This window comes from Zosterops lateralis (assembly GCF_965231275.1).
Source record: "Zosterops lateralis genome assembly, chromosome: 18".
Lineage (NCBI taxonomy): Eukaryota > Metazoa > Chordata > Aves > Passeriformes > Zosteropidae > Zosterops > Zosterops lateralis.
The window spans coordinates 3,232,747-3,255,147 of record NC_139778.1 but is presented as its reverse complement, the minus strand read 5'-3'; the positions used below and the strand labels follow the sequence as shown (position 1 = coordinate 3,255,147).

At 49.7% G+C, this 22,401-nt stretch overlaps 1 protein-coding gene across 2 annotated transcripts in view; it reads right to left on the bottom strand.

Moving 5' to 3' along the window:
• Window positions 1-22,401, bottom strand: part of MGAT5B (alpha-1,6-mannosylglycoprotein 6-beta-N-acetylglucosaminyltransferase B) — a 72,453-nt gene that overhangs the window by 32,815 nt on the left and 17,237 nt on the right. For both annotated transcript variants that reach the window (XM_083874576.1, XM_083874577.1), the window contains exon 3: window positions 12,656-12,800. In XM_083874576.1, coding sequence (XP_083730702.1) covers window positions 12,656-12,800 — 145 coding nt within the window. The remainder of the gene's footprint in view (window positions 1-12,655; window positions 12,801-22,401) is intronic.

Sequence of the window (22,401 nt, the reverse complement as noted above, 5' to 3'; positions counted from 1 at the left end):
TCCCTCCTAAAACATTCAGTGTTTAAGAAAGAGCACAGAAAGAAAGCAAAGGCTTTTAGAGATGTCTGAGCAGGGTGTCTGAGGTTTCTCAGGCACCTGTGTGTGCTTTATTATTTGTTTTCAGCAACCTATTGTTTACTTCGTTATTTTTTCATTATTAAACACTTCGATTTACAAAACATCCTCGAAGAGCAGTCTCGCTAATTATTATAGCAAGAACAATTATTATTAAAATAATATTATTATTTTTCTGCAAGGCTGGACCCTCAGAATGTGGAGTTAAACCCACACCTGAGAACTTGATGTCTCCCAGTGGTGACACTCAGAGGTGCTCAGAGCTAAATCCATGCTTTTGGAAGCTGCCAGCAAGTTGAACTTAGCTCCAGGATGAAATGCCTGGTACAGCATTTAACAGGCAAAGAAGTCACTGCCTTCCAGGAGGTTTGATTGAAAACCCATTTAAATCAGTATTTTGTACATATTCTGCCATTTTTTTGCAGTGTGCTGTTAAACGTGGATCCACTCGTGCATTTTATGTGGGGAAAATATTAAATAGACTGGAAAAAAATTTGTTTTTTTCTTATTTCAGATGTGCTGTGTTTGAAAATCTTCTGCTGTGATTATTGGCCTTGCAGTGGGAAGCTGTGCTCAGGGAAAAAAAAAAGAAAAAAAAAAGAAAAAAAAAGAAAAAAAAAAAAAAAAAGAAAAAAAAAAAGAAGAAAGGAATAAAAATACAGAGAAAAGAAGGTAAAATGGAGGAGGGCTGAGGAAGTTTGTGGGCTTGAAGCAGAGTGATGAAAAACACACAGGACACATGGATGTCATGAGCCAGCCCATCCACCAAAGGTGGGGATCAGTTTCTCCTCCCAAGGAACAAGTGATAGGACAAGACAAAACAGCCTCAAATTGCACCTGGGGAGGTTTAGTTTGGAAAAATTTCTTCACTGAAAGTGAGGCCAGGCATTGGAACAGCCTGCCCAGGGAAGCAGTGAAATCATCATCCCTGGAAGTGTCCCCAAAATAGCCAGATGTGGTTCTTAGTGAGAGGGTTCAGTGATGGGCTCGGCAGTGCTGGGTTAACTGATTGGACTCGATGATATCAGAGTGTTTTCCGACCTCAGTGATCCTGAGGTTCAGCTGAGTGGATTTCCAGGAGCTCAGCGAGGAGCAACAGCCAGGGCTGTGCAGGGACAGGGAGCTGGGGCTGAGCTGGGGACTGCAGCCCCAGAAAAGCCCACAGGAAACTTCCACCAAGGCTTGAGGTCAGACCCCACCAGCTTGGACAGCTGCATGTGCTTCCCTGGAATCAAACCTGGAATCAACACTGTCCTGGGTGAACAGCCCCCTTGAACTCATCTGAACAGGAAAACAGAGCCCTGTAAAGGTATTGCAAGAGGACACGAAAAGAACTACACTCACCCATCAGGATGTGAGATGCAGAAAAGAAGAACTTTATTTTTGGGTTCAGGGTTTAAATAGGGTTTGGACTTTGACCAGCAATTGGGGGACAAGGTTAACACTCCTTTGACCCCACTGGTCAAGCCAGAAGTTCATTACAGAGAGGAATGTGAAAACAATCTACTTTGTTTATGTTACAATTGTGAGAACTTCAATACAAGAATATAAAAACATCAGAAGGCTGAAAAATCAGGACAACCTTAAGAGGCTGGGGGTCAGTTAAAACCTGGTGTAAGCTGGAAAAGAGCAAAGAGAACTTCATCCATCAGCAGTGGAGCCCTGCCAGGCTTGACAAGGAGAAAGCCCTCCCAGTCCAACATCTCTCCTGCCACTTCCACCACGAGCAGCCACCACGTCTCAACGAGTTCTCCCGGTGAATAATTTCCCCTTCTGCAGCATTTGGGTCGTAAGTTTTCCCTCCCGCTGCCGCCGAGGTCGTTATAATACAAGGGAATGTCACACACAGTGAGCAAAACCAAAAGGGCTACCTTGAATACTCGTGGCACAAAAAATATGTGCTGATGTCAGGTCCTTCATGGTGGAGTTTTATGTTTGTTCTCCAGCGGATCAGTGAACCCAAAGGCTGGGATTTAAAGTACCTCTGTCCTCAAGGCTAAAAAAATCCTGGTTTTATGAACCGACACTGCTTCGGCTGTTGATTTAAAGTTCATTTGCCAGCAGCGAGCAGGCCACATTTTTCCTTCTGGCATGGTTTATGACCATCAATATTCAGGCTGCATATCTCCACAGGGAGCCACTGATCTTGGGCTTTTAAGAAATAATAATTAAATGCAGAGGACACCATTGCCCCCGAGTCACTTCCAACCTTTGCAGAGAATAAACCCCAGGTATCCTGCTGTAACCGCTGCAGGAGGGAGGCTGCTCGTGAGGCCCTGGGAAAATACAGGCACAAAAATAACCTGAGATAAGCTCTGCTTGTCAGCATGGCTCTGAGGAGATAAAATTGTCCTGGTCTGAAAGCTCACAAACCCCCATTTCTGCAACTCTTTTTCCACCAGCAAGCAGCCATCAGATCCTATGGGTGATGCAGAGGCACTCAGTAAACACCTGGGATGGGCAATTTGGGATGAAACATCACAGGGATGCAGGGAATTTAGAGCCAGTGAGCCCAAAGTCCTGTTTCCAACAGGAAAAGGATGTGGGCTTGGTGAAGATGCTCCCCAGGATTCTCCATCACTCACGGCAAGGAAGGAGGATGACCACAGCCATGGCAGCACTGCTCTCACCCCTCAGAGCACTTAGATTAGCTCACAGTCCATCTTCTGCCTCTTCTCAGAAGTTATACCAACCCTCACTTGCTCCCAAACACCCAAGGAACCAGGATAACCTCAAAAATCAACAGCAAGCTCAGTCCCCACCTGCTCACTGATGACCTCCAGGCCTCAGCTCAGCCAGGGCTGAGCACTGGGCAGCCACAGAAATGCTCAAACAAAAATCAGGATCGTTATCCTAAATAAATGGCTTTCTTCCAGCTCAGCCTCGTCCTCCCTGGCAGCCACAGTGCTGGGTGGTGGAGCTGGCCCAGGCTCTGTGCCAGCCTTGCCCAGCTCTTCTGAAGCTACAACCACTCCTCAAACACAAAGATTTCACCTCAAACCCTGAGATGCAGAATGTATTTCTGAGCACCACACTCCAGTCCTCCAAACAAGCCAGGAGATGCATGAGCATCACAAGGCTTTCCCCAAAACACAGAGGATTGCTGGAAAGCCACACTAAAAATATCCACCATTGTCAACCTGATTTTCAGCCTTCTGATCATTGTTTACCTATTTCCTATTGGAGTTTCTCACTCATGTAACATACACAAAAATAGACTGTTTTCATTCCTCTCTGTGATGGACTGCTGGTTTGACCACTGAGATCAGAGGGGTGTTCCTCTCGCCCCCCAATCCTTGATCAAATTCCAAATCCTATTTAAACCCCAAATCATAATAAACTCTCTTTTTAGCTCCTGACTTCTGATGGTGAGTGTTGGGTTTTTTGTGTCGTGTAACGGTGACACACCAAAACTCTTGGAACACATGAAAGGGGAGGGGTAAAAAAGGCAGAAAAGCAGAAAACACAGAAGCAGGCTCAGCTCTCCCACACTCCCCACCCTTGCATGTCAAACCGGCTGCCTCCAAACCCTGGTGACTCTGAGGGAGGGATTTCATGCTTGGGGAGAAGAGCCACCTCCCAGCTGAGAGCACTGACAGGTCCCCAGTGTTTGGATCTGCCTGTAACGAGGCCACCACCGGAGCAGCAAATTTCAAGGAGGTGACAAGCAGGTTAAGCTTAAGTTACAGCAACTATCAGCACAGCGATTTGTCACCCAGGCAGGGGACATGAAAATGAGGTGTATCTCCAATGTGAAAAGGTTCTGGGTGCCTCGTAGGAGTTTGATGCCTTGTTGTTGGTAACTGGAGACACCAGGAAGGACAAGGTAAGTGGTTTATTCTGCTCAATGACAGCTCAGCGGAGCAGGAATATCCCACCAGGTAACCCAGGATGCCATCACAGCCCTTCCCAGCCCAGCAGAAAAAAAAAAAAAAAAAAAAAAAATCTTTCTTCCAGCACCACCAGTGCCCAGGGAGCAGCTTTTTGCCTTTTCCCTTCTTGCTTTTTAAATTTTTCCATAGCGACACGCTAAATGCCACCAAAATGTGCTGGCCCTGTGCCAGCAATTGAAACTACACTAAATTACCATGGCTTTTCTAGAACAATTTTTTTCCCTGGGACCTTAAAACCGTTTACTACAGCAAATACAGTACTTTTACTCCTAACCATCAATATTGATTTCGTCTTTATTATTTTCAGATTTATATTTCCCCCGTTGATTAAGATTCAGATCACACTGTGCCTCATAATGCTCTGTATACAGTATTCATCTCCTCTCAAAAACTGCTATTAAGATGTATCTTTCCCCACTGACAGATCATTTGCCATAGAATATAGCTGGAGGTTGGGTTTTCCGACACTTTTTTATGCATTAATTTGGTTCCCTTCACTTTGCTCTTGTCCCCAACTCCGCAGCACCAGCTCAGATTCAGCCTGTTTATCCCTTTACAAGCCACTGTATTTTTATTGCCTTTTATAAAAGTGGCATTATGAAAAGATGAATCTCTTTCTCTTTGTGTGTTGTCTTCATAATACAAGCCCTAAACATATTTGCTTGCTCATCCAATATTTCTTGCTATTAACTTGTGAGAGCCATGGCTTTGGGAAGGCCAATACAGATGGAGAAAAGCAGATGTTCTGAAGATAATACATCAACAAATTCAGCATTTGCACAGAGCAGTTTACCAAAGGATTTCCACTTGCTCATATCCAGTGTTTGCCTCTTTAAATATTATTTTAAGTTTTTGCCCAAAGACCCAAAGCAGAGCAGAAGGCAGCAGGGCTGAGCTCTCGTTGTGTCCCTGCTCTGGGGACACAAATCACATCCAGCCCCACAACAGCCTCAGTCTCCAGGTCAGGGAGCTGAAATCCTACAGACAGCACTGACAGCCAAGGGAAAAGAATCTTTCCTGACCTCCTGGTTCCTGCTGCAGCTTGTGAGGTGTTACCTGTTAAAACAGCAGGGATATCTCCAGGAGAAATAAGCCCCAAGGGCATCTCCAGCAGGTCACCCTGAAGCTTCAGGCTGCTCTTCCCATCCATCCATCTGTCCCTTCATCCCCAACCCCCTCCAATTGAAAAGACTCAGCGTCACCAACTCTTTGAAGTCATCAACTCTGTGGCTGGAAAGCTGAGGGGTCCCAGGGATGTGGGGAAAATCCCTCATCCCAGTGCTGGACTGTGGGAACTGAAAAATCAGAGGACTTTCACAGTGTTGCAATAAGCTCACATAGATAGAGGTTTGAAACAGAGTTGAATTTTAGGCCTTGAAATATTTGGAGCATAGAAAGTTTTTGAGCTGCAAAAACTATAGAACAAGCTACTCTTATATGCTGGAAGGTGTACGTGTGGTGTTTAGTGATTGGTTTAAGTAGACATTTGTGAGCTTTTAGCATTGGCCTATTGTCTGAAAAACTTTTAAAAGGCCTTAGAACAAAGAGAACTTTGGCTTCTGTTGTTATGGAGTGAGTTTTATCATCTTTTATGTCTCCGCCTTCACTGAGACTGATAATGAAATAAACTCATGGAAGGCCTCTTAGTCGCCCTGTCCTGTTATTGGTAATTACGTCCAACACTGGATAACTAAAAAAGTTATTTAAATGTCCAAGAAGATGGAGAAATTAAAAGCTTTGCTCCACTAACATAAAAGAACACAAGTAAAACTCATCCATGCTGGAGGAAAAACACTTTTGGGAGATCCATGCCCTTGTGTGTATCTCCACATCCTCTCTGACCTGCCTTGTATCCAAAAATCCATAAGGCAGGGCTGCCTGTTTGGGAGAAGGCAGGACACAGACCCAGGGGGGTTATTGGGTGGCTGATTCTGTCTAAAATTTGTGTCACAGTCCTCTGACACTGCCCCAGCACAGGGGGTGCAGCAGGAGAGAGCAGTGGCCAGAGCAGTGCCCAGCTCAGGAGGCTCAGCTGTGCTGTTTATATTTATTGGCCTTGTAATCCTGGATTTAATCCTCATCACTCCAGTGCTGTTCCCCTGAGCTTGGATGAGCAGCCTTACCTTGGACTGAGCTGCTGCTCCTTGTGGTGGGAGGGCAGCACACCCTGTGCTGGGATGGGAAGTGCAGGGAGGGCTCCACATCCTGCCCCACTTGGGAAAGGCTCAGACCCCCAGGGAGCAGAGCAAAAGCCCAAAGCTCTGCTTGTGATCAGCATGGTAGAAATTTAGAGTGGCATTAGAGGGGAAAAAGTGCAGGGGCTGAGGCACAGGGCTGGCTGCTTTGCTCCCCCCTGGCGTGGGCTCTGCCAGGTCACTCAGATCCTCAGAGCCTTTCCTCACAAGGACAGGGATGTGGCTTTGCACCTGTGAGAAGGCCCATACCACTGAGATGAGAAATTCAAATGAAATTAAAATATTTTTTTAAAAATCAGAGGACAGCATTTGCTCCCAGTGTAATTTCTGGGCTCTCTGTGCATCCCAATGTTTTCCACCTCAGGGTGACACAAACAGCTGAGTCTCCCCTGCAGGAGCACCTGAGTAAAGACCTGAGTTCACTCTGCCCATGTCTGTGCTCACTGGGAACTCACCCTGGGAAAATATCCCAGAGAACATGGCTTGGGATGGGAGCATTCCTTGGGAACTCATTTGAAGAAAATACCAGATGATGCATGGGCAGAGCCCTGATTGAACTGCTCCAACACCAAGTTACATAATAAATCACTTAATAAATACAGGAGCATTTAACTCACTAAACTACCTCCATTTATTTTCATTTCAGCTGATTGTGGGTGATATTTCTCACACAAATACTTTTCCAAGAGACCCTGAGCTAACCCCAAGCCCACAGCTGCACAGCCCAGGGGAGGACACTGACATTTCAGTGAGCTGGCAAGAAACTTCATGAAAAAAATGTTGAAAACCAGCTTTCCAACCTAACCCTGTAGCTCACCAGCACAGCCAGCAAAGTATAACCAACAGCACTAATTAAAATATTTTATCAATGCTATGAAGTGCTTTGAGGTCTTCCCCAAGCAGAACACGAAGCTGAAGCCACAAGCCCAAACCTTCATTTTCCTGCTGACCCTCAGAGCCACAGGCCCAGGCAGCTGTGGGTTTATTTATGGGAACACAAGGGATCATGAAAAGGAGGGTTATGGGATCACCACTTTATTGGAGCATAAATCAGACATATTTATCCACAGGCTTGAGTCACCTGATGCAGGCTGGAGAAACCACCTTCAGTGAGCTGGGAAGGCACTGCCAGCCCCACAGTCTGGACTAAGAGGGACCTGCCAAAAAGTGAGACCAAAACCACCAGTTTTGATCAGAATCCTTGGGGCAGAGAATCCCCTGGGGCAAGATTCATTCCTCAGCCTCCATTTCCTTTGCCAGCTGTGTGTGTGGTGCTCATGCCCTGTTTTATTTTAGCAGGGACATTTTGGCAGGCTGTGCTTCCACTGCCAGCACTGCACCCTCCTCAGACACCCCTAAGCCCATCCCTCTGTTTGCTCCCAGCTGCTCCAAAATCAGGGAATCTGATGGAGGTTAACAGGCTCTGATTTCCCTGTAGGGTAAAGGCAGCCCCACATCCCCAGAACCCCAGCCCTGCCCCTGCACAGCCACCCAAGGCAAAACCAGCCATGGGACAAAACCACCAGTGACTGCACATCTCATTCACCAAGAATTTGCAGCCCTGTGATAAAGGAGCCTCCAGTGCATCAGTGATTTGTCATGACATAAAATTTAAAAATTAAAAATAATGAATTAAAAAATAAAATAAAATAAAATAAAATAAATAAACAGAAGGCAAAGCCTATTGCAGAATTAAATTCAGCAAATTGAGAAGGAGGTGCAGGCCTAGGAGCAGGAGAGGAGGGTGTGAGTGTCCTGGGAATACCTTGGCACCTGCCCTATCACCATTCTGGTGGTGCCCAGCACCATTGGGCCACAGCCCTTCTGGAAATGTGGGATGCATGGGTGGATCCTGCTCACCTGCTAGCAGCACACAGCAGCACCCTCCCTGCTCTGCTTTAGAGAGAAAAGCAATTTATCTCAGCTGCCCAGGCCTGAATTCCCCCATTTATGTCCTCCCCTGAGCCTGATGGGGTCTCCAGACAGGCAGTGAGTCCCACACTGTGCCCATCCCCTCCAAGTAACACTGAAATCACCCAGGGCCAGGCTGGGGACATCCTCAGGAGGTGGCAAGAAACAACCCCTCACCTCTGCAGGGATGGAACGGGCTGTGGGACTCGTGAGGAAGGTGAGTGCTGGGGAGGAAGGCTCCTGTCTCCTGATGCACCTGAGCTCAGCCCAGCAGAACAACCCCCAGCAAAGCCAGGCTGGACCACAGGATGGGTCTTACCTTCCCTGGGCTGCTCTGAACAGCTTTCACCCCCTCCCCTTGCTGCAGCCCCCACTGAGCCCCTCAATTTGCCGAGGAGAAGGGGAGGCAAAGCACAGAGAGGTCCAAGGCTGCTCCAGGCTCACCTGGGCAGCAGGAGCCCACAGCATCTGGCAGTGATTTCACTGCAGCCAGCTCACCACCAGCTACAATTCAGGAATTAATAGAGCCAGGCTGGCAGGATGCAGGAACATCATCCATTTAGTGTCATATTGCGAGACTTTTAATTACTGGGGGAATATGGAGTCATGTAATGATTACAAGAACAAATACTTAAAGTGTGTGGAAATTAACTGAGCCTTGGCAGTAATTAAGCTTGAAGATTAATCAGTCGTTAGCAAATAACACCCTTTGCAGGATAACCACCATGTGGGGGAGAGGGATGACCAGGGATGGCAGTGCTGCAGACCCCTGCCCTCCCCCCTGCCGTGTCCCTGGGGGATGAGGTGGGCAGGGGCAGCCCAGCTCCTGGGAAAGGGTTTCTCCAAGCCCCAACACTGCTGGGTTATAGTTCCAGCTTGGGTCGGCCAATTCAAACCCCCTCCTCCCCTCCCTCCCAAGCACTTTTCAGCAAGAGATCAACACTTCCCCTGCAAACTAATGTTTCCCTTGCCCAGTAAACAGCTCTCCAGGAGGCTTCCATAAGTACTCCTAATTTCCTTCCCCTCTGATGATTTACGAGGGTTGCATTCAATTAACAGCAGTATTGATTTTCCCGCAGCTGACTGGCAGCTTGCTCGGCCTCGTTAGGGAATCCATCCTTCCCTTCCCAGCACGGGCAGGATGCAGGCAGGAGGGAGCCCAGGCAGGGCTGGAGAAGGGATCCAGCACCACCTGGGCTTCACAGGTGGAGCCCGTGTCCTTATTCCAGCCTGACATCCCACAAAAGCTTTGGGCAGCTCTTCTAAGAGGAAGAAACTTGGAGTGGGACGTTTGGGTTTTCCAAGAGTTTCCAAGGGGCTGGTGGGCTGGAAATGGAGGCACCTGTGGAATATTTATCAGACAGCCCCTGTGGAGCAAGAAGGATTTTGGAGCAATGTTCACCTTGGGAAGCTGGGAGGCTTTCCAAAGCAGAACATTAATTCCACCCTGTGTATACAGACTTTTCCTTGCACTTTCCAAGGGGTAAAGCCACCCCAAGCCTCTGCTGGAGCGGTGCAGTGCTCACAGGTTATTCCACAAAGCTCAGCAAAGACTTCACCTCCTCCCTCTGAGCCTGGGCTCTGCAAAACCCAGCCCTCCTGATTCCACTGGAGATCCAGCCTTAAGCAGGAGAGCACTCTGTAAAAACAAGAATTAATCCACTTTTGGGCAACTGGAACGGCAGAGCCCACGCTGGCAGCTGTGCTGAGCGGGAGGAAGACGAAGGCGGCAGCCGTGCCAAGCAGGAACTCTTTGAAGACTCAAATCCCTCTGAAATTAGCACCCTTTAATTGTATTATCTTCCCCTGACAGCCTCAAGTCGGTCACTGGTGATCAAAGAGCCAGAGAGAGGGAGGGAAGGAGACAAGCCCTTGGTGGAATCCTGGGATCCCAATGAGGAATAGCACCCGAGTGTCTCTGGGGCTGATCTGGGTCCAGGTGCAGCTGGAGATGCCCAATCCCACCTCGGCACCCACCTCAGAGGTCCCCAGGGCTGCAGCTGGTTCCCCTCAAAGGGACAGGGACCTCAGCACACAGACTCCACAGGGTTTTCACTTCAGCTGCTTTTGGATTCCCCCTGGGATGCTCTGCTCAGCTCCAGGGAGCACCCAAAGCTGTGGGATCAGCACAGAGCCAGGCTCTGCTCACACCCTTCCAGCTGCCTCATGCATCCCTCAAAGGGCAGCACGGACCAGGACAAGCCAAGAAAAGTCACCCTGGATGTGGCAGCAGAGGTGGAGCCACCCAAACCAGCTGAGACCCAGGAGGGCTGTTACACTTCCAACACATCCACATCCCCTCTGGGCACAGCCCTCGGCCAGAGCCAGGGCTGCAGGGGAGGAAAGGAGAGCTCAGGAAATGCTTCCCAAGTGCTGGCAAATGCTGCCAGTGCTTCACTAGGGATTGTCATAGCAAAATCCCACCCACAGGAAACTCCCCCATGGTGGCTGCTTCACCTGCAGATGCTCTGCCCCATGACCAGAACTGGATCTTCAGAGGCCAGGGGAGAACAAGGAGAGGAGACAGATGGGTTTGGCTGCAGAATCAAGTGAAGAGAATTGATTTCTCTTTAGGGGTGATTTATAAGGAGCAAAAGGTGATAAATTTGTTGCCCCTGACTTTCTATTCTTGCAAAGTAAGACATCTGTAATCTCAGCCACTCAGGCCCATCTGAGCTCACACAAAAGCTGAGGCTCGTTTGATGTGGGTCCATCAGCTCCCACCCTCTCTGGTCTCTCCAAGTGGAGTCATCACTCACAACAGCAGATCTGAAACACCAAATGCCCATCTGCAGCCATTGCTGCCAGCCCACAGAAACACTTTTATCTCTGGGCTGCTGGTGTAGAGAAACAACCATCACCTGAAATTACTGGTTCTTTTAACACAAGATTGGCCAAGAAAATCGTTAAATGTGAGCAAGAGCCTTCCAGTGGCTGGCTGTAATAGCCCTGTCCACTCCTCTCTGGGATTATTGCTGATCTCATTCTCTTGGGTACCAGCCAGCCTCGGAATGACAAAATCCTCAGCACCTACCATGGCTGAGGCAAATTATATTTTCTCAGTGCTGGAAATGGTGCTACATAAAAGGCAGGACCACGCACTCCACGGCTGCCTGTGCGGCTCCAGCTCAGGTGTGCAGGTACTGTGGCAGAGCTCAGCCTTTAATTACAGGCTCACTTACTCTGTTTTCCACTATAGGCACAAAAGAGGCTCGTGAGGAAAGCGAGGGAGAGGGATGGGAATGGTGATGGGAACAGGGAAAAGCACAGTGATGGCAGGAGGTGGGGGTGGGGATGTTACGTGGGATCCAGCAGGATGCACCACAGCTCCTGTGCTGTCTGCACAGAGCAGGGCAGGGGTGACCCCTGCGTGTCACATCCCTGCCATCCACCTCTCCTGTGTCACCCGAGGCTGCACCTGAGCAAAATCCACACTGGCATCTATTCCACGCTGCCAGGTTTGTCTCAAGCGCTGCCCCTGTGGTTTTACATCTCTGCTCCCCCACCACCAGTTACCATTTGTGCAGCTCTTGGCCTGACACTCAAATTAGTATCAGTGAAATGTTTAAAGGCTCCCAGAGCACAGGGAAATGTCTCTTTAGTGAATCAGTGTGCCACGACAGGGAGGTCTGATGGCATCTCTCACACTGCCAGCTGAGATGTGCATCACAGGCAGCCAGAGCATCATTTTCAGCCCTTCTGCACATTTTAAACCAAGGCTGAGCGCATCAGCCCTGGATTCCAAATGACCACCGGCTCCACCTGAGGAGTACAGGCACAGAGCAAGTGTTCCTGAGCTCAGGGAGCACATCCCACACACCAGGTGCTGCTCCAGCCCTCAGCAAGTCCCACCTCCAGCTGCACCACAGCACAGCAGTGCAGACACTGCCACACCTGCAGCTGGACAGCTGTTTCAGGAGATCATGGAATCATAGAACACCCCAAGTCAGAAGAAACCCATAAGGATCACTGAGTCCAACTCCTGGCCCTGCACAGGACAGCCCCAAAAATCAGACAGCATGCCTGAGAGCATAGTGCAAATGCTTCTTGAACCCTGGCAAACATGGGGCTGTGACCACTAATCCTAAAAATCACAGTCAGTTCAGAAATCCCAAAAGAAAAAGTTCCAGATATGGCAGATGAAAGTAAAAAAGATCTCCCCTGTAGCCCTGGTTCATGCCTGAGGTGTTTTGGTTTTCTGAAATTCTTTTCCCAGGGAATTTTCTATAAACAAGAGATGTGTTTTTGTAACTGTAATTTTGTTTTCATTCCTATTCCTAGGAGAGACTTCTTCTTGATGTCCCTCTGCTCTGACCAATGTGAGTGGTTTGTCTTTGTGTCACCAATCAAGCTGGTCTGTGTAGAATAGTATAAAAGGGAGATACATCCCAAAAATAAAGGAGTCATTTTCAACTTTCTAAAGTCAGAGTTCTTATGTCGTTGTGGTGTAAAACAGCATCACTCCCCAAGCCCCAGAGCCCTTTGGGCCCCACCACCCTCCCAGAGCAGCTCAGCACATCAGGGTGTTCTGCTCCTGCAAAGCCCCCCACACCCAGAGCTGCTCCACAGGGTCTGACTGACCTGTCCAGAGGGAATCGTGCTTCATCCCCTTTGTGGAAGTCAGTGCTGTTCTCCAGCCTGGCCAGGATGTCCATCCTCTTCATCAGCATCTCCAGCATGTCGCTCATCCTCCGCAGCACCCCTCGGGACTCGAGCGCGCCCATCACTGCAGCACACAGAGAGCAGCTGAGACACAGCCACGGCTGGCCCTGACAGAGCCCCCCATGGCAGCCCTGCCCACAGCCCCAGCCCCACAGCTGCCCCTGCTCCTGTGCTCCCCAGCCCCACGGGTGGGCTCGGTGCTGTATGGACCATCTCAGTGGCCCCCTGCCCCCAGTGTCCCCTCCCTGCCCCACAGCCCCATCGTCCGCCCAAGCAGGGTAAATCCCTGCCCAAAGCCAGCTGGGCTCCTCCAGCTCAGGATATCTCAGTGGTTATCTCAGCCCTTGGTCCAGCCTCTTCATCAGGCATGAGCTCCTGATTTATCCACCTGATCCAGTCTGCACTGAGGGCTTATGGCAAACTGACTTTATTCCCAAGCACCAACCAAAGAGCCTTTCATTTGACACTTGTATTTTTCACTCTCCCCCTAGCCCAGCATCCTGCCTTTGACAGTAGCCTACAGGGAATGCTTAAGGAAAAACAGGGGAAGCTAACCAAAGGGGTGATCCTCCCCCAGCACATCCTCCCAGCAGCACCGGATTTTCCTGTTATACAAAGGAAGAAATTTTCTGCCCAAATCTGCAATGGGCTGGGTGACCCAGCACTGGAATGCAGCACAGCTCGAGTGCTGCATCTCAGAAACCTCCCCAAGCAGAGAAGGCCCCCAATTCCAAGGCCTATTTAACACTGTTTCCTATGGGTTTGCACAGCACTGACCTGCTGCCACACGGAAAGCACAGGGGAGATCCAGGAGCTCCTGGCTCCCAGCTTGATTTGCCATCTAGTGACAGGCAGCCTGAGCCCAGAGCCAGGGAACAGAAAATAAAGCTCCTGTTTCATCTCAGCTCGGCTCATTTCACGTTGGTAATAACTTAATCAGTGCATAATCCCCTGAACCTCTCCCGTTTAGCTTATCTCTGCTGTTCCACTCACATGTACTTTCCAAGAGGCAGCACATATTTAATTTAGGGAGCAGCAGGAGCCAGGGGGGCGGCACTGGGAAGGAGAGCAGCTGCCAGACATCCTGGGTGGCCATCAGGTGGCCATCAGGTGGCCATCAGGTGGCTATGAGGTGGCCATCAGGTGGCCATCAGGTGGCTATGAGGTCTTAGGGACACCTCATGCACTTCCAAACAGATGCACAACCACTCTTGCAAAGCCAGAAGGACTTTGGGATCCCCTCTGCTGGCACTGCCAGGGCAGTGGGATCGATCAGGGCATTCCAATGGCCTTGTGTGCCAGGGACAGCCCTGGCATGGGCTTCTCCTCACCACAGGAGCTGAGTGAGCATGTGAAACAGCACGGGGGGCTCAGTGTGGGGTCTGGGTGGTTTGGGGGTTCAGATGAGAGCAGGGCATGGCCGTGGTGGGATCAGGGGCACCGTGACAGTTCTTGCTGCTGCAGAGCTGCAGCCCCAGCTCCATCCCCACTCCCCAGGAATTCAGGCACTCCTCAGCCACAGCTCCCAGGGGTTGGCAAGGCTGCTTCCCAGGGCAGGCTGCACTGGCACTGCAGCTGAGCTGGAGGCTGCAGCTCCTCACACTCCCCTGGCAGGTTCCCACCTCGGTGGGCACTGAGATAACACCAGATCACTGCAGCTCTGTCACATGCACCAACACAGGGTGAGGAGCCAACCCTTCACCCCTCCAAGGAGCTGACACTGGGCCAGCCAGACCTCACCAGGGGCTGCCTTCCACGCTTGGCTGAGATTATCAGCAGCACATTATTTTTCCTGACGCTATCTAACAAAACAGAAGAAACATTGAGAGCAAAAGCAATTCCTCAAAAAAAAAAAAAAAAAAAAAAAAAGAGGACAAACCACCATTCATGGAGACTGAAACTGGGCTCTTCCCCAAACTTTCCCTCAGTTCCATGGCAAGAAGTCAGTGATTTCTGCTTGAATCAGTGGGTGCCCCACGTCCTGTGCAGTCCCAGACCTTCCTGGGTGGGTTTGGGAGCACAGGAGCCACCTGTGCCCATCCCACCAGGAAGGTCACCCTGTCCCCTGGGTGACATAAAAGTCACAGCCTGTCCCACTGAAGAGCAGCAGCACTAATGAGCCGGCAATTAAAAGATACTATGGGGGCAAAAAAGTGAAATCTTGGAACCTGGAGCTCCATTTTGACAAGGGCTGCCCCAAACACAGCTGAGCAAATCAGGAAAAGGCACAGCCAAGGGAATAGAAGAGCTCTGACATGGGCTTAAATCACAAAATCCACTTTAGTTATTTGTCCACAGACTGAGCCCATTCCAGTGACATCCCTCCCACAGCTGGGCCGTGTTCATGGGTCACAGCCCCCAGCATCCTCTGTCCATCCCAGGACTGACCATCCCCCAAATGGGGATTTCTATTCAGAATTTGCTCCGTCTCTGACATCCCAGCATGGCCAGCAGGTCAGAGCTCTGACCTTAAACTCAGGTTTTGAGTGAAAGAGTGATTACCAATCCCTCTTGGATGATCCTGTGCTGCAGTGGGTGAGGCTGGAGGTCAGGAAAAGGACCTGACCCAACCCCTACAGCTGGCCAGAAAGGCTGAAAGCACAACCACCAGATTCCCATGGGCAGAGTCCATCCTGGCCTGGGGGTTTGGATCCCAGCTTGTTTAGAGGAGTCTGGTTGTGATGGTTTGCTAGGAAGACACAAGGATTAGGAAGGGAAGGCAATGGAGGTGGAGATTTCCTGGCAGTCCAGGCAGGGATATCTGCTCTGAGCCTTTATCACAGAATCACAGGTGACAAGACAGCTCTGCACCCAAATCACTGATGAGGGATGAGGATATCCCCACCAGGGCACAAATCCATTTCCCTGTGGATCCCAGAAAAGCCACAAGCTCCAGCTCTGCACCCCACCACCAGCCTGGCCCTGACATCCCACTGGCTCCCCTGAATTCCCCTGAGATCTCCCCTCCTGTCACTGCCACCATCCAATTCCCAGCTGCTGTTGAGCCATTGCAGGATGCTTTCCAACAGCAAAGCTCTGAGCTCTGAGCTCTGCTGTCAACAGTGAGCCGAGATATTCCTTCTCAAATAAAGAAATTTAAAAAAAAATCCCAAATACTAACTAAAAATAGTAGTAATAAAAAAGAAATAAAAATCCCAGCTTTCCCTGCATTATCTTTTGGGGCAGCCTGCCAGAAAGCAGAGCTGTGGCAGGACACATCTCCCCCAGCCCTCCCCTGGCACTCGGAGATGAAGCCGAAGCTCTTCCGCATCAACACCTCTCTCTTTCTGTTCCTGGTCTTTGTTGTTGTTGTTGTTGTTGTTTTTCCAGCAGCTTAAGGAAGCTAACAACAGCCTGACATTTTTGGCAATGATTATTACATCTCTTGGAAAGTGTGTCTCATTAAAACCAGAAGAAAGGAGGAAAAGTGCTGAAGCGACTCTTTTAAAAATGCAAGAGCCAGGATTAATTTGTTAACCTGAAACAGAGGCTCAGGCTCCCACCCAGGGCTGCTCAGCTGCCTGAGCCAGGCACGGGGATCCAGAGGATGGAGGAGATTCTGGATGGGACCTCAGGCTTCTCCCTAAAGTCAGTGACGAAGATCCCCAAGGAGACTTTACCCACAGCACTGCAGGCAGCTAGGAGAAACCCAAACCCACCTTAACAGCACAAAACCCCCCAGTAAAACAGTTCTGAAAAATTAAGCAGCACTAAAACCCACTTCCTTTTAAAAAACAAAGCCACCTTTCTGCTAATTAGAAAGAAAAAATATTCTCATTTCCCCTGATAACCAGCAACAACGGGACAGCAAATGCAAGTAAACCCAACCGACAGATTAATTGGAGTTTGTTAAAGTATGACAGGGTTTTGACAGTTTTCCTGAGTGGCAGCCACGCTTTCCAGGCAATCACTGAACTGACAGAGGTTTTCATAGCAGCACTAGGAAATAATGATTGCAATCAATCATATCTTACCGGATTTCATGAGACACGCTGGTAAACACAGCAGAGGGAGGAGAATTATTTATGGGGTTTTTCTGAAGAGCACACAGCTAAGTAATTGGATGAAATCAGGGGAAAAAAAGGAAAGCAACCCCTAAGGGTGATGTCTTGTGGAAGAAGGAATAGCTTCTCTGTGCAACCAGTGGAATAGTCAACAGCCAATATGCTCAAATTTGGATGGGTTGAAACCCAAGGGAATTCACTAATGATGCACTTGTCTTAAAATACCTCCTTGGAGTGAAAGCAGCCGTGAGCAGGCGTCACCCCCTGCCAGCACCTGCCCCTGGAACCTCCACAACAGGAGCCAGGATGAGCATTCAGGGGAGTTTTGCTGCCTGTGCCAACCTGAATTCAAAGGTGAAGTTCAGTGGAACTCAATGATCCTTGTGGATCCCTCCAGAATATCCACACAATATTCTGTGTTCCTACAATTCTCTGACCATGCAGGAGTGGAGAGCAGCTGAGAAAGGAGCATCTCTAGTGCAGGGCAGTCCAGGAGCATCTCTGCCCTGCTGGGCTCTTGTCAAAACAGAGCTCCAGCTTCCAAGATTCCACTTTTTTTACCCCCATAGTATCTTTTAATTGCGGGCTCGTTAGTGCTGCTGCTCTTCAGTGGGACAGGCTGTGGCTTTTATGTCACCCAGGGGACAGGGTGACCTTCCTGGTGGGATGGGCACAGGGCTGGCACCAGCAGGGGTGATGTGAAGTTGTGCTGGCAAAGGCCAGCTTGTGCCACAGGGAAAGGAGCTGACAGGAAGGAGTTTCCTTGTGTTTTCCACCTTTTGGGATCCTGAGCATCCTCCACCACTGCTCACATTATGAGCCTCTCCACCCAGCACTTCCCAGGCATGGATGGAGTGTGGAGGTGTCACCCTGTCCCACAGGCCCTGGGATGGTTGGGCAGAGCTGCTCAAAAGGAGTTAAACCCCTCAGGAAAACAAATAGAGCACTTTGGGGCATGTCCCCTCGTGCTGGTTTCAGCTGGGGTAGAGTTAATTTTTTTCCCCAGTGGCCAGTGTGGGGCTGTGTTTGGGAATTGTGCTGAGCACAGGGTTGATTTTACAGAGATGTTTTTGTTGTTGCTGAGCAGGGCTCACACAGAGCCGAGGCTTTTGCTGCTTTTCACTCTGCCAGGCTGGTGAGGAAGCTGGGGGTGCTTGGGAGGTGACACAGGCAGGACAGGGGACCCAGACTGACCAAAGGGATGTTCCACATCCCACAGCACCATGATCAGGGTATAAAGTGGGGGAAGAAGGAGGAAGGGGGTTCTGGCATCAGTCAGTGGGTGATGAGCAATTGCACTCTGCAACACTTGTTTGTTTCCTTTTTGTTATCATTATAATTTACTATTATTAATGTATTTTACTTTATTTCCTTTATTTACTATATAATATACTTTATTAATAAACTTTTATTTTCTCAACATACAAGTTTTACTCCATTCCACAGGGATGGGGGAGGAGGGTTGACAGAGTGGCCTTGTGGGGCTGCATTTCCATCTGGGCTTAAACCACAACATCCCTTCAGCCACTTGGAGTGATTGAAACCTCCCTGATGGCACCTCCCATCCCTGGGTCACTCAGCCCCATCTTGCTCAGGGAGTCTCACACCGCTCAGCAACAGCTTCATGATGGGGGAGAAAAACCACATTTCCACCCAAAGCCAAGTTATTTCAAGGGCAGCAAAAGCCTCCTTTGCCCTCCTGTGGAGAGACCAAGGCACAGCCTCCACCCACATCTCCAAAGACCCACGTGAACAGCACCAAAGCCTCTCCCTGACATTTAAAACACAACCCCAGTATCCATATTCCCAATATCCATAACCTGGCTGGTTGGCTGTTGGTCCCCTCCCTCCTCAGACCTGTCACATCCCTGCCTGGCCATCCCACAACAGCAAATCTCCTGCTTGTCCTGCAGCTCAGAGACACTGAGATATTACCTGTGCCCATTGAAAACACCAGCTGCATTAATTTCAATCTAAAGCATCATTTGCTTTGCTTTTCTCCTTTAAAGGACAACTCCAGGCTACTTAAACCCCTCAAAAGGGCAGCACAGTCTTGAAAGATTTACTGCAGAGGAAACCAGAAGATCTCCAGTGGGGTTGAGGCATGATGCTGTTGTACACCACAATGACACACTCTGAGTTTCAGAAGGCTGAAAATGACTCCTTTATTTTCAGGATGTGTCTCTTTTATATACTATTTTACACAGACCAATCTGATTGGTGACAAAGAGAAAAACTTCTTCAATCACATTGGTCAGACCAGATGGACATCAAGAAGAAAAGGAAAAGGAATGAAAAACAAAGTTACAGCTACAAAAAAAATTATCTTGTTTACAGAAAATTCTCTGGGAAAAGAATTTCAGAAAACCAAAACACCTCAGGCACAAACCAGGGCTACAGAGGTAGACCCAGACCTCAGTGCCCAGCTCCTCGGGGTGGTCCCTGGGGGTCCCATCCTCCCAGAGAACACTCACCCTGGCACTGTACCAGCAAGCAGAGCCCCAGCCCTTTGCTGTCTGCCCCTCTGGTCTTCCTCTATCTACTTTCACTATCGATTTCAATTCAAGTAGATTAAAAGAGCGAAGAGCCAACTAGCCAAGGACTAACTGTGACACATAATCCATTGCAATCACAGCCCAGAGAGCCAGCACTGATTGGAAACAAGAGAGCCCAAGGCCAGGCTCAGGTTGGCAGCACTGGCCACCTCCTGTCTCCATCCCTTTGGGGAAGCTGCTCCAGGGGAAAGACAATGTCCCACGGAGTGGCTGCATCCTTAAGGGCACCCTTTCCCCAGCATGGGCTCCCAGCCAGTTATTGCTGCCAGCAAATCCACCCACATCAGCCATTGAACTGCTACAGATCGGTTAATTTAAGTTACACAGAGAAAACACAGACCTGCTTAGGCAGTGCCCCAAAGGAAGAGAACACCAGGAGCCACACAGGGAGCTGCCACACAGGTGGAGGTGTGTTAGTTTTATATTCTCTTTCCTTGGTGTTAGAGCTGGGATTAATACATGGGAGTCAGTGTTTTGTGTTGGGACTCGATGTTTATTATTTCTTATCTATGGCACAGCCTCAGGAGTCGTGAGTGCTAACAGGTAAGTTAGAAAATGGAGGTAAAATGGACACCTCTAACTCTTTCTAAGGTTATTTAAGTGCTAATGACCCAATAATGAGATGACACTTATAGTATTTATATTTCTGACCTAATAATGACTACCCAAGGCCTGCAATGTGGACCTTTTTCACCCAATTAGAAAAAAACCCGCCCAAAACTAAGAAGAAGAAGGTGAAGAAGGACTTAACACCTAAAATCCTCTATCTTGCCCTATATATATTTAAATAATAAATCTAAGTTTTTCACCCTGTGAGATCACACAATGCCACTCAAACTCCACACCCACAACCCCAGTGCCATCACTCAATTTTGGAAGCTGTTCCACGGCCTCAAGTCAAATGCAGTGCCTGCCTGAGGGTTAATGCTCCTTAGCACAGGAAATGTTCAGCCCCCAGAGTTCCAGTAGAGGTGCCCATGGAGCAGCTCAGGGGCTGCTGGTGGAGTGGACATCAGCATCGATCTGCTGCTGAGCCCTGGCAGCACAGCAGCTCCCTGGTAATCAGCCAAATTAAGCAGCCTTAAGTCACTGGCTGGTGAAGTAGATTATGTCCCACCTGCCTGCTATCACCTCCTCCCGGATTTATCCCTCTCCTGTTGCACTGCTGTGTAAATGTGCAGCCTCAGGGCTGTTCTCCCTCTCTCTCTGCATCCGTGTGCAGGCAGAGCCTGTCAGACCCTCTGGACTGCAGGACTGGTTCCAACAGTGCCCCAGCCCGGCCAGGCAGGACCTGAGCCAGGGCTCTGCTGTGTGACAGCAGCAACTGGAACCCTCCCCTGGGCTCAGGACACCCCCCTGCTCCCCTGCAGCCCCTCACACCAGCAGGGCCTGGGCTCGATGGCAGCAGGGGGACAAACGTGCTGCAGGAGTTCCCTGCTGAGAGCCAGATCTGCCTGTGCTGTGCTGCCCAAAGCACAGAATCACAGAATGACCAGGTTGGAAGAGACCTTCAAGATCATCGAGTCCAACCCAGCCCTGACACCTCAACTAGGTCATGGCATCAAGTGCCACATCCAGTCTCTTTTTAAACACATCCAGGGATGGTGACTCCACCACCTCTCCAGGCAGACCATTCCAGTATTTAATCACTCTTTCAATGAAAAACTTGTTCCTAATATCCAACCTGTATTTCCCTTGGTGCAGCTTGAGGCTGTGTCCTCTCCTTCTGTCAGTGCTGCCTGGAGAAAGAGACCAACCCCACCTGACTACAGCCACTCTTCAGGGAGTTATAGAGAGTGATGAGATCACTCCTGAGTCTCCTTTTCTCCAGGCTAAACAACCCCAGCTCCCTCGGCTGTTCCTCACAGGATTTGTGTTCCCAGCCCCTCACCAGCCCTGTGGCCTCCTCTGGATGTGCTAAAGTGTCTCAACATCCATCCTAAACTGAGGGGCCAGAGCTGGACACAGCACTCAAGGTGTGGCAGCACCAGCCGGTGGGAAACAACCCTGCTGAGCCCCAGAAATCGCTCCTGGAGGCCTCACACCACCCCTACAGCCAGGCCCTGCTCTGCCCATCTGTCACAGCAAAGCCACAGCCTTGGCATCCCTGGCCAACAGCTCCAAGAGCAATGAGCTGCGTCTCTGCTCCCTCCTGCAGCCCCTGCCCCACAGCCTGCAGGTTCTCCTGCTGGCATGAGGCCCCAGGAGGGCTCCTGGAGGAGGCTGGTAACAGGAAACCACCCTGAGGTGTCCCTCTCCCAGCCCTGCTGGCTCTGGGGTCTCATTCTTCCCTCCTTCAGCTGCAGGACCCTGAGCTGAGCCTGCAGAAAAGGGTCCTGATGCTTTTCCGCCCATCCAGCTCCCCCTGTCCCTCTCACCCCAAAGGAAAGCCTGTAGGAGCAGCCTGCAGCTCCACCCAAACACATCCGCTCCCCATTTCCATACAAATAAGAAAAGGCAGGAAAATGAACAATACAAACACTCACACTCCCAGGCAGGAGCATTTCATTGCTGCAAAGGAGATCCCAGGGCTGTTCCCCCCAACTTTTATGACTTCTCACCCCACCATACACACAGCAGAGACCTGATGTCCCCTCTGGGACATGGAGACAATCCCAGAAATCCTGCCATGAGCCATCACTGCAGGTAAGAGGAACTGGATCATCTCCTTTCCCCCACAGCCCCCAGAGATGGGCTGGGGGAGTTGGGAAGCTGGGGAAGAAGAGATAAATACACACAACCCCAACACAAGCTGCAGTTCAGCTTTTATTTGTTTTAATAGATTTTTAAACACATCTTTCTTCCCCCTTCTCATCCCCCTTTCACTTTTTCTTTTAAAAAAAGCAGCAGCAGGGAGTTTTTACTTGCTTCTCTATTGCCAGCCAGCACTATTTTAAATTGCATTTTAAGCTGTTCTGCAGTGCTTCAAACACCTCACGCTGCAGGACAGGCTTCCAAATTACAAGATTAACATCGATTTTAAATTGCTTCCTAAAACACAAGGGCTCCAGCACAGGGATGGATCAAGGGCAGTTGCTGTAGCAAAGCCCAAAGGACACCAGAGCTCCTGGGGCTGTTGAGATTGGGGGAAAACTGTGCCTTGGAT